The sequence below is a fragment of the Anoplopoma fimbria genome, chromosome 5 (genome assembly GCF_027596085.1).
Source record: "Anoplopoma fimbria isolate UVic2021 breed Golden Eagle Sablefish chromosome 5, Afim_UVic_2022, whole genome shotgun sequence".
In the NCBI taxonomy this organism is placed as follows: Eukaryota; Metazoa; Chordata; class Actinopteri; order Perciformes; family Anoplopomatidae; genus Anoplopoma; species Anoplopoma fimbria.
Genome location: NC_072453.1, coordinates 17128339 through 17140604, shown reverse-complemented (window position 1 = coordinate 17140604; position 12266 = coordinate 17128339). Strand labels below are relative to the sequence as shown.

Below are 12266 nucleotides of genomic sequence, written 5' to 3'. Positions count from 1 at the left end.
AGCTGCTGCTCTCTGACGATGCATTTCCCATGAGCCCTCATCCTCAAACAGTACATGCCTAGGACTTGGCAAGGGCAAGGGCAAAGGTCAAAGAGAACTCTGGAGAGACAAATGTTCATGTTACAGTATTCGTACTATTCGTAAAGAAAGTTTAAAAACTTGATTTTCAGCAAGACATACGTTGAATTATTCCTTCAAGTACGTTTTAAAAACCCGGTTTGTCCAACTGAAATATGTAGCGGTGTTTTCCGTTGACTAGCAGTCAAACCTTTAAGGTGTGTGTGTGTGTTGGGTTGTGCACACATGCCCTGTATACAGCATCTAATGACCCAAGATTGCTAAGATTGAATCCTGACAGCCCCTGTAGCTGCATCTGACATGTGCAGCCACAAGCACACTCCCAGGGCATGATGGGATTGACAGATCAGTGTGACTTTATCACAGACATGACACTTCTCAAGCAGCACACGCACACACTGTACTTCCACCGCCATGGGCTGTCTGTGTCTGACGCTCACAGCGCAAACACACACAGACGTGAACTAAATCTGCGCTATCAGAGTTTTGAACACATATGAAAATATATCTGTGCACGTACGCACAGCAGCCTATTCAAGCCTTCAGCTCCGGGTTTGTCAGGCAGCATTTCCCTATTCCTTGTTTCTGTTTCTCCAGCGGACATCTTATTATACACAGTCAGTGAACTGCCTCGTCCTATTCGGCCCATCTCTCTGTCAGAACTCAGATACACTGTGTTCACCGGTCAGTTTCAATATGTCACGTCGATGAACACCCCCAGAGTGCACTGGGTGGAAATGAAATGTATATGACACCGTCGTCCAGAGGAATCGCCGCATTCTGTCTGTGATGAATATATCTATTTCTATATCTATCAAGATCATTGCTTTCTGCTTAACCTCTCCACATGTGTGTTTTTGTTGGTGTGTTGCGATCCCTTTGTTTGTCTAGATGTAGGAGGTCCAGCAGACCCCATCGCCCCGACCATCATCATCCCTCCGAGGAACACTAGCGTGGTTACAGGCACCTCAGAGGTCACGATCGAGTGTGTCGCCAATGCCAGGTAAACATGCTGGAGCTGCAGGGTCATATGTTTGTTAAAGGGTCAGTTGACTTAAATCAGTAGTGATAATTCAGCACAGGAGATGTTTGTCAGTATGAATGCAGTTTGGCCGTTTACGCTGATTCTGGAAAGAGTCTTTTCAAAAAATTGTTTGAACGCATTAGAATTTGGTGGTCAAAGGTCACTGTGACCAACAAAACACATTTTTGCCCACAACTCAAAAATAAATATGCAAATAATTACATTTTCACACAAATGTAAAAAAAAATATGAAGTGATGACATTTTAAACAGACATGGATGTAAAAAGCAACTTGACAATTTTTCAAATAATAGTTTGTAATTCATACATCCACTGCACTGCACTAATACCTATCCTAAGTAATGTTTGGTCCAACTCCTTGTTGGGATTTTGTTTCTTTGTACAATTAGTTAAATATTCTACGTGTGTTGAATGATAATTATAGTAAAATCCAATACATTCTCTCTTGTTTTGCAAGTTTTTGTGTTCTTGTATCTTGAATAAATATAATCTATCAAAACAGACTACTCCACTAATGACATCCCTTGATTCATAAAATAGTCATTTTGAATTGATAACAGTTGGCATCATCTCAGCCCATAAACAGATCTTTTTTTTTGTATTTTAATACTCAATGCTCCAGCCAGCAGATTAAACAGATTGATGGATATGTGTCCCAGCGGACCAGTGCTGCCAAACCAGAATAATTTATTATCAAGCACAAAAGAAAAACAAGATTCTTCGTGAGACAGTGAGATAAGAACACATCTGAGGCTTTCCTTTTCCCTCTGCAGGCCTCTGATCAAGCTGAGTATCTCATGGCGGAAGAACGGTGTGCTGGTGACCAGCGGTTTGAGCGACTTCAACCGCAGACTGACCATCCTCAGTCCCGTGGTGAGCGACGCCGGCTTCTACGAGTGCGAGGCCATCCTCCGCAGCAGCAGTGTGCCTTCAGTCAGCGCTGGGGCTTATCTGCATGTACTAGGTAAGTATGCTCTTGCCTGTTTTTCTTCTTGTTTTATCACTCAGTACTCAAACTAGACCCTGCATTCCAAGTACTATTTTTTACCGTTGGCCTTTAGGAAAAAAAACACAAGAGTGAAAGCACAAATATTAAGGAAACAGGCTCGAAATCCACATTCAAATGAGCCGTGATGTGAGAGCTTCAGTATCGTTGCTGCTGCTGAGTCAAAAGAGTTTCACCGTTGACTTCCCCCATGTTGTGTTTGTGTTTTGATAAATGTGCTTTTGCCTCTTATATAGCATGTGTTTTCAGTATTTCATGAGTTAGAGCACATTTACTTAATGTTTGTGTTTTCATTCTCTGCCTTTTGTCCTTAAAGTTCACCATCATTTTATGCTTTAATTGTGCACAAGGTAGAGAGAAAGCGATGTGATAAGTCATAATGCATATTTGCTGTATGTGATTTTGCATCAGCATGAAAACTTAAATAAAATAAAAAAAACTGCGTTTCTCCATTCAGCTACACACTGAATCAGGCAAATGTGTGGGAGTTAACGTAGCATTAAGGTTTGCAAGTTCAAGCCACAGAGCTGGTATGAAAATGATATAAATATCACCGGTCTCACTATACGAATCTTGCAAAAGCTTCAGCTGTGAAGTCATGAGGCAGTGAGGGGAAATCGTTATTGATTTAAAAGGGAGAAAGCTAATGGTTAGCCTCGAGAAACTGTTTAATAGCATCGCTCGAGTCACTTTCATTCCATCCCACCAAACCACTTTGATGTTTTTCAAGGTTGTAATGTGATTCAAAGGACAAGGTGTGGTGAACTTTTCCCTTGAAAGAGCTAACCGAGCATTTCCTCTCGCCATGAGTTTGAATGATGCATTTAAAACCATCACGGTATGTCAATAACTGATTACTGCAATTAAACTGCTGTGTAATAACATTATTTCCAGCTGCTGAATGAGCAGTCTGCCCCCATCACCTACCGTTTTAAGGCAACAGTCCAATATATTCACTATCCTCCTAGTGTCTTCAATTACAGGCACTGTCATTTTAAGATCTCACTCGGTTATCACTAAGTTACTTTGTGAGCTGTGATGATTGCAGCTGCATGGTTTGCAATATTTCCTCTTATTTTATCAATTTGTCATCCTGTTTTTCCTTTTCGCTCCATCACTCAGAACCCCCACAGTTTATTAAGGAACCGGAGAAGCACATCACGGCTGAGATGGAGAAGGTGGTGGACATTCCCTGCCAGGCACGAGGTGAAAAACATTATTATTTTTTTATGTGATTTTATACCGGTAAAAATGCAATGGAATAAAGGAAGCGTGACTCATTGTCTGTAAAAACCCCCACCGTCACTCATCCTCTGCAGGAGTGCCCCAGCCAGACATTGTGTGGTACAAAGATGCTTTGCCCATCAACCCAGTGAAGATGCCCAGGTACAGGGTGCTGGTGGGAGGCAGCCTGCAGGTGAACGGCCTCCTGCCGGACGACACCGGGATGTTCCAGTGCTTCGCCCGAAATTCGGCAGGAGAGGTTCAGACCAACACATACCTGGCTGTTACCAGTAAGTGCTAAGGCAGCTCTTTAGAATATGATTTTACACAGATAATTACTGCTATTATAGTACAATTTGGTTTGTTAGAAGAAGGAAAAAAGAGGAGTGTTAAATTGTTACACAGCTCTCTCAAGCCCCTTGTCAAGTTCAGAGAAAAAGACTCATAATTGCTTTTCCAAAAATGGATAGCAATTCCAACCTGTAAGGAAGGAGAAGAGCAATTTAGTGCTTTAAATGCAATCCTTACTCGCAATTTTGTTCATCAACTGCAGAGGAAAGGCATTATGTTAGTTTCCCGCCACGCTAGCGTCTTTGGCAACGACGTTGTTCAGTTAGTTTGCCTCCATTTGTTCTGGACAAAAAATATCTGAACGACTATCAAACAGATTGCCATGAAATGTTGTACCGGCGTTCATGGTCTCCAGAGGTTGTAGCCTGCCAACTACCAGGTCACACCAAGTGTGCACAAAACTAACGACATCCCCGTCAGCCGCCATGCTATTATTAGTTAGTGTTTTCATTGTGAGCATGTTAGCATGCTGTTGTTAGCATTTAGTATAGTATGTAAAGCCCAACAGAGCCACTAGCAGGGCTTTTTGTTTTTTTGAAAAATGATGTTGATTAAACAATCCAATATATGCATTTTGCAGCACATAACATTTGCAGCGCATAATGTAATCATGCTTAGCAGCATTTCACAGGTGTCTATCTCCTGTGCCAGCAAACTATTCATAACAGCAATTATGTGGCGCTAACTAAAAGCACAACAGAAGCCAACAAATCTAAAAACATACCTGAAACTGCTTATGTATATAAGCAAAAGAACTACTAGCCGGATACTCGTCTTACAAGGACCTGACTTAGATCAATGCTTGACTAAACTAGGTGTTCAATGCAAGAAACACTCAACTCAGGACATGAAATCTGCATTAGAACTGAGCTCTTTTTTTTGTCAAAGTGTAGAAAAATTTACCTGAGCTTGACTTCCAATAAAAGGCATAGAAACATTGAATTTTAACGTGATTATTTATAATAATGTATTACTTATTTTGTTTCTAACATAGTTTGTTACCACGAAAAGATATATTTTTGATCAGACAAGAAATTGATAGCAACACATGATGTTATAATAATGTGATTGGTTGTAGGTGACAACGTTGCAAAATCCAAGACATCAAGAAGTGTTAATTTGCTGAATTTATTTTGGAGAATACATGTTGTTTTATTTATTTTTGCAGAAATATATAAATGTATTTGCATTCTCTCAGTAGTTAAGAACTGCGTTTTAGTTTTCTTATATAAACTGAAAGTTGACATTACTCCAAAAAAAGAAGCTTGCGTTTATCACCTGAATAATTTCAGATGCGTCTTTTTTTTTTTTAGCATGCGCCACTGCTAGAATTTGAAAATGAACGCTAATTTTACCCTCAATCTAATTTTCTTCACTTTGTCTCAGCTCCTGCAGCCTCCCCTCCACGCTGCACCACACTATCAGAATTCATGATATTCTCTTTCACTAGCTCACCCCGTCCGTCGCCGTCTCCCTCTCTTTCTCGCTCTGACACTGTCTCGTCTTCTTCTCTCTCTTCCCCTCCAGATCTCATCTCATCGTCTCGCTTTTCCTTAACACATACATGTCCCCACTTATCCTTCTGTCCTATGCTCCCCCTGTCCACTGCTCCTTCGAACAAACTCCCTACTCCCTGTGGAGCGATACGACTTTCTCTCATCCTATGAAAGCTTTGATTTATTGCATGTCACAAATAGGGATTCCACTTATCTACATATTGCCTTCTCTTTCTACGCTTCTCCCTCAGTCATTTTCCCTTCCTCCTCTTCCTATATCCGCTATCTCGGCAGGTGAAAAAAAAAAAAAAAAACTAGGCCGACAGCAGACGGTTGTGCCGTCGAGGTGAATGCTGTGTCGTCCGTGAAGAATTAGAGGGACAAAGCATCGACTCAACATTGAGATGCAGCAGCCTGGCGCTTACAGCAAATACGTTTGAAGAGGGGTTTTGCCATAGGCGTTTATTCTCTCACCTCTCTAACCCTCTTACCTTCTCTCTCCACTGTACTGAGCTCTCTCTTTATCCTCCGTGTGTGTGTGTGTGTTTGTCTCCCCTCAGGCATTGCCCCGAATATCACAGCCGGACCCTCAGACAGCACTGTGATCGACGGCATGTCAGTCATCCTGCACTGCGAGACCTCTGGAGCTCCGAGACCGGCTATCACCTGGCAGAAAGGTCTCTCCGTTGCCCACATGCACACACACACACACACTCACACTCACACAAACACCTAGGGATTATGATGTCTGTTTTCTAATACGGGTGGGACCACATGGCTTAACAAATAAAGCCTGATTGGATTCCATGTTTGGGTCCGCATAGCCGATCAGGAAAACACTGCCCTTGTTTTCCTCACAATCCCCTCTCCTATTGTGTTCCTGAACGTCTGCTTTTTTTCCTCTCTCCTTCCATTCTGTCTATCTTGTCTCTGTTTCTGCATGTCCTTTTTCATCTGTTTTTTTTATCTCTTCTCTCTCTTCATGCACTCAAGGTGAGCGTGTGTTGGCGAGCGGTTCGGTGCAGCTGCCCAGGTTCACCCTGCTCGAGTCGGGCAGCCTGCTCATCTCCCCCTCCCACATCTCAGATGCCGGGACCTACACTTGCATGGCGAGCAACTCCAGGGGCATCGACGAGGCATCCGCTGACCTTGTGGTCTGGGGTGAGCATGCAGGGTTACATGGACTAGGCCTTTCACAACCTTTTAGAAAAAAAAAACACATATGCCTGATGATTTGTTTCTCCAGGCAAACCTTCAAGATCTGTGGCACTGGTGGAGTTTTATTAAGAGGAATGTCTGTTAAGCTGAGGTTGGGTAACGAGGTTGTGTCGTGTGATATTAAAACATGCGTTTGATAACTTCAAATGAAAAAGCTCCATTCTGTGCAAGTTTGGAGTCATCGTCGAGGCATCACAAAACAAAATACCAAACAGCAGCTTTTCAATTCAACTGAAATTAGTTTTCTGAAATCTGTTTGGCAAGTTGATGTTCTTATTTTCTAAGGAAGGACATTTTGTAAGCGGTTTTCTCTCTCCCATACTTTCCTCACCTCTCTCTCTCTCTCTCTCTCTCTCTCTGTTTTCTTTCTGTCTCCACAGCTCGCACCAGGATAACCACCCCCCCACAGGACCAGAGTGTTATCAAAGGAACTAAAGCCGTTATGACCTGCGGAGTCACACATGACCCCAGTGTAACTGTCAGGTGAGGGTACCTTCTTAGAAATATTACATAAGTGAAGTTTATTTATATGACATTACATTATACTTTTCCAAAAGAGATGTCGTAAAGTGCTTCACAATAGAAGAGAGTAAATATACAGACACAGTGACAGAGTGTAAAAGGAAACAAAGGGATGCTAAAATTGGTAGGTTTTGAGGTGCTGTTCCATAGAATAAAACTGGCCTATATTTTTCTTCTTGTCAACAAATAAAATGGCCAAAACCAATAATGTGTTGTTATGTCCCTTGATATTTCTCTTTTCTTTTTATTTAAGTCAGAGTAATTTCCGAGAGAACCACAGAGCTGGGCACTGTGGTTTTGAGCAAATGTGACACAAGCAAGTGTTTTGTTATTTTCAGTGTTGTATGAACACACATTTGGTGCATTAGTAAGTAGTCTGTGTAGCAGGTAGCTGTATATGGGATTGATTGACCACTCAGTTTTTCTCAATAATGGGATTTTTATTTGGTAACAATGGTGTTAATGAACACGCTATCTCTTTCTTTGGCTACACTGACTTGGTACCTTTATTATTGTTTTTTTATCTTTTCATTGGGTTATTTGACAGTAAGAACAATATCCTGCACAGTGGTGGAAAGTTTATTTTCCTAAGTACAATTTATGGTACCTGTACTTAACTTTAGTATTTTATTTTCTGCTATTCAGTGTTTTTTTACATTTACATGCACGCACGCACGCACACACACACACACACACACACACACACACACACACACACAAATGTATATGTAATTGCACATAGGTATTGTATTTCCTATTATCATGGTCATCTAGTTATTATATATATGAAAGTCAGTAAATATGACCTGTATTATTCATGTACAGGATTAAAAGATTTACCTCAGACAGCACTCTGTCTGAGGGAAATTGTTCTATATTCTGAGCTACTGTAAGATATTTGTAATTGTAGTTCCCTCTGGTAAACAGATATGCAGTATACATGTCTAGGGCTTTTATTGTGAAAGGTAAGAATGAAAAGGAGAGGATCTGGTCTGCGCTGCCTTTGTCAAGGTTGGGAGGATAAATAAAGTTTGCTCTCTTGGTTCGGACTACGGAGCCTCAGTGTTGTTGTACACAATGAAGTACATTTTGAATTTGTCCGTTCACACAACGTGATTGGTTGATACCTTTATTTGAAGTGTGAGGGCTCAGAAAAATCGACCTTGTTCTATTGCTCATCGGATGTGTAATATTCCAGATCTGTGTGGAAGTACTCATGACAAAAAACACAGTTTGAAAAGTATATTGACGTGTGAATTAATCGCACGAAAGAAAGCGCCCCCGGTGTGTAAAGGTCTTTATCCTTTAAAGGAGTCCTCAACGTCCACGGATCAAAAGTCCAAAAAGAATGAGGTTCAAAGTGAAGGAGCCACAACCTCAAAGCCACAGTTTTTCTCTTGGTTTTCAGCCCCGAGCGAGGTTCAACAAACAAGCCTGCTGGTGCCTGACCAAGCAGACAAATCTTAAATAGGATTCTGAATTTGATAGGGAGCCACATTTGACAGATCACAGAAAAAACTCACATGAACACTTTTGAAGGACCTGTTTTAAAGCCTTGCAGCTGCATTCTGGACTAGTTGAAAGAGATTCAGGGATGCCTTGCTAAGGCAGGTGAGAACAGAGGTTCAATAGCTTATCCATCTAGACTATTGCCAATGGATCAATGGATGCTAAATCCATCTACACGTTTTTACATATTTGAAATCCTCCACACATCAAAGTGAATACTTAATAAAGCACTGTTGTTGTTGTTGAGCCATTTCGGCCTACAGGTCTGTTAATGAAGATGCTCCATCATTAGTTATTACTTGCTGATCTGTTCTCTATACCGTCGGCTGTTAATTAGTCCTTTACTACCCTGAGCACAAAGTATTTATTATTTAACTCTGCATCTTATTCTGTGCTGCTGCTACGCTCCAGCGCCCTCGCAGGGAGCCTTCCAGTGAGTGGACACAAACATAAATTACAGAACTTCCGTTATGATTTGACCCTGTATAAACAAGTTTAATCGAAATTCAAATAAATGCGTGTCTTGCAATGTAAAGACTGAGCGAAAGACGCAAAGCTGTTTCCCTGACTTGTACAAAAGAAAAACACCCACACGTGTGACAAATGTTCGCCGACTGTTGACGTGCATGTATGTCATTAGAAGACACAACTCCAGCTTTCAATTGGCATCCAAACCGGTGCAAAACACACAACCCCTTTGCAACAGACATTTACAGAACTCCAAGCTTGGAGCCGACATCAGTGACGATCAATAGACCATCCTGTCCCTTTCTACTCGGAAGAGAAGGCTACATCTGACGCTACGTTTGAGCTGTGTGGTTTTGATGAGCGTGAATTCTGTCGTTTGATATGCAGCCGACAGCCGCCATGATATGCGTGCAGGGCAAGTTTTGAAGAGACATAGAGGAGGAAGATGAAATATCTCGCTAATAACACATTCTTCTCTGTTTGTGGCGGAGTAAATAACAAGCAAAAAAACAGTTTACTCATTGCTTTACTGTCACAATAAGTTAGCCTGACATCTGAGGCTGACATGCATGTGTACATCATAGTTCACATCTCAGCAGGTGGCAACTAAACAAAGCAAGTCAGGTTCTGGGAATGTGTGAGAGACTCTTTTGATGGATTTGTTTTTGTATAATGCAATGAAGAGGTGTGAATTCAAAGATGTGCTTTTACATGCAGTTTGAGTATGTGTTGTATATTTCTTTTACGTTACAAAAACAACTTGTTTGTTCAGTTCCAATGGCCACTCTATTGACTGTGTATGCTGTCAAGCTTTTTCTAAAATTCATTTCACATGATAACATTTTAGATATGGAAATTGCAGATTCTGGCTGGAACAATTTAGACAAGGTTTTCAAATGCTTTCTGTTTGAATAAAGTTTTTGGGTGGAAACCCGTAGGAGGCATACCCTCCTTGCCCTGTTTGACAGTGATATAAAAATCTATAAAACGGAGGTGGTGAGTAATACTGTGTTTTTACTAATGAGACGGAGACGATGTGAAAAAACACCCAGGTTGACAAACACCCCTTTAAAAAGCAGCGTTCAATGCAACTAAATATCGTCAAACTGATCGGCTGATGCTGTTGAAGGGATGGAAACACAGCAGATGATGCTGATGATGCTGATGGTGACGTTAATGGCCAGCTGACGGATGACTTTGCATTCCAGGCATGTCTGGGAAAAAGAGGGCTCCGTGATCAACGTCCTGTCCATCCCCCGCATGCGACTGGAGGCGGACGGCACCCTCCACATCTCCCAAACCTGGTCAGGTGACATCGGCACGTATACCTGCAGAGTAACCTCCGTGGGCGGCAACGACTCCCGCAGCGCCCACCTCCGCGTCAGGTAACCACCGTCGAAGTAATCACTTGCCTGGCTGTTTCTATTTTTGCTCTCACACTTTTCTTTTGACTCTGGTATTCTCCAGTGCAACACGGGCATACAGGAAGGAACATGTCTTTAGAAGCAAGACAATGCGTACACACAAACACACACACACACACACACACACAAACACACCAACCTTTCACTGCCATCCCGTTCTTATCGACACCTCTGACTCATCTCCACTTAAATGATGCCCGTTCCTCCTCACCTCCCTTGTCCTCATTCTAACACAACACACTTTTAGACCCATGGGAGGCCCCTCCCCCCAATCCTTCCCTACCTTGTGAGACTAGACACTCGTCCTCACACAAACTCCTCCGGATTGTTTTTGTCTTCTCAAATCTTCTCTCTCCCCAAGACGTTGTGCTCTTGTTGTACTTGTACACTGCAGCAAGGGTAAACAGAATACGAATGAGACGTCTAACTTTCTGTTTGCCAGACTGATGCACCGACTGGCTGTCTTTCTTCGTCCCCCCCTATCGGCCGTCTCGTTGGCTGGCTGCCTTTTCGACTGAGTTACTGCCAGTTACTCGTTCATTGCTATAAGGTTTATCTATCAATCTGTCTGTGCTTATCTGAATTCATGGCTGACTGAATTAATGATCCCCAGCCTTGGCTTCATTTATTCATGTCTTTATCCCTGCATTTTCTCTCCTATCTGTCTCTTTATGCCTTTCAATCCACCCCCCCCTCCCCGCCTCAGGTGATATCTATCTCCTTTTGTTTGCCTGCGTGTCCATCTTGACAAGGAACCGTCTATGCCGTCTTGTCATGCCACATTTCATCAGCTGTCTAACTGTTGCAGAACATTCGGCTTTACTTCAGATTTGTACAAGAGGACGATCAGAGAAGACAGAAATGCTCTGTGACGCTCTGTCCCAGCGGAGGATTTGCTGCGATAGGAGAGATTATTTTATTTATCGAAAGTTGTCCCGGTGTTCCCTGCAGGCAGCTGCCCCATGCCCCAGAGAACCCTACAGCCCTGCTGAGCACGTCGGAAAAAAGAGCCATCGACCTGGCCTGGGCCAAGCCTTTTGATGGCAACAGTCCACTCATACGCTACATCCTGGAGGTTTCTGAGAACAGTAAGTCACATGTTCTCCAGTCATGCATCAATGCATTGCATCCTTCTCTACCTTTACTTTAAGATCTATGTATTGTATATAATGAGTTAGGTCTGGGGGAGAGGGTCAGCATTGCAGCAAGAAGATGCTAAATGTTGCTTGTTTGGATTTTTATTTTTTTATTTTTACGCAGCCAGGGTTGTATGACGTCAATGTTTATCCCAAAGAGCTTAACTGCAAAGAAAATATCGTAAAGATCTTGCAAAAGCATGATCAATAAGACTAATTAGGAATGTCCATCATCGCTTTTGATCTCACGTTGGATGTGTAAGCTACGCTACAGTCTATCACTTTACAGCTCTGCATGTAACAAGCATCCCAAAGGAATACTTCACTCCCAGAATCATCACCCGGCGTTACCTTGAATTCTTATAGAAAATGTTGTTTTTCTCGCATACCTCCACGACGAAGAAATAATCCCTAAAACTTTTTTGAAGAATTGAAGTAAATGTGGGCCACGTTTAACCACAGCACAACCATATCATAACATCTGCTTACAAAGTCTCACACAACTCCTACAGTAATATTCAAGTCTCATTTATCCAGTTGAACGCTCCCAAACACAGTTTTTGTTATACTTTATAATAACTTATAATAACTTAACAGTACTCGCTCAGACGAGTGTGAGACTGTTTATGTGAAAAAATGTTTTAAATATTGAGGTTTTAGCTCCAATACATGTGTTTGGAAAGTACTGAGCATCTGCTGGAAATTTTTATAACTTAGACATATTTGGATTCTTAGCCGTGGAGGAAAAAAGTTTTCTTCAAGAATTCAAGATACGGGGTGAGTAATTGA

General features: G+C 41.9%; 1 protein-coding gene across 1 annotated transcript in view; it reads left to right on the top strand.

The window, feature by feature from the left end:
* The window catches only part of sdk2b (sidekick cell adhesion molecule 2b), a 77427-nt gene that overhangs the window by 27265 nt on the left and 37896 nt on the right, over nucleotides 1-12266 (top strand). Inside the window, exons 5-13 of the mRNA XM_054598860.1 lie at nucleotides 970-1081; nucleotides 1897-2087; nucleotides 3252-3335; nucleotides 3449-3643; nucleotides 5761-5877; nucleotides 6194-6361; nucleotides 6799-6901; nucleotides 10126-10302; nucleotides 11293-11429. Coding sequence (XP_054454835.1) covers nucleotides 970-1081; nucleotides 1897-2087; nucleotides 3252-3335; nucleotides 3449-3643; nucleotides 5761-5877; nucleotides 6194-6361; nucleotides 6799-6901; nucleotides 10126-10302; nucleotides 11293-11429 — 1284 coding nt within the window. The remainder of the gene's footprint in view (nucleotides 1-969; nucleotides 1082-1896; nucleotides 2088-3251; nucleotides 3336-3448; nucleotides 3644-5760; nucleotides 5878-6193; nucleotides 6362-6798; nucleotides 6902-10125; nucleotides 10303-11292; nucleotides 11430-12266) is intronic.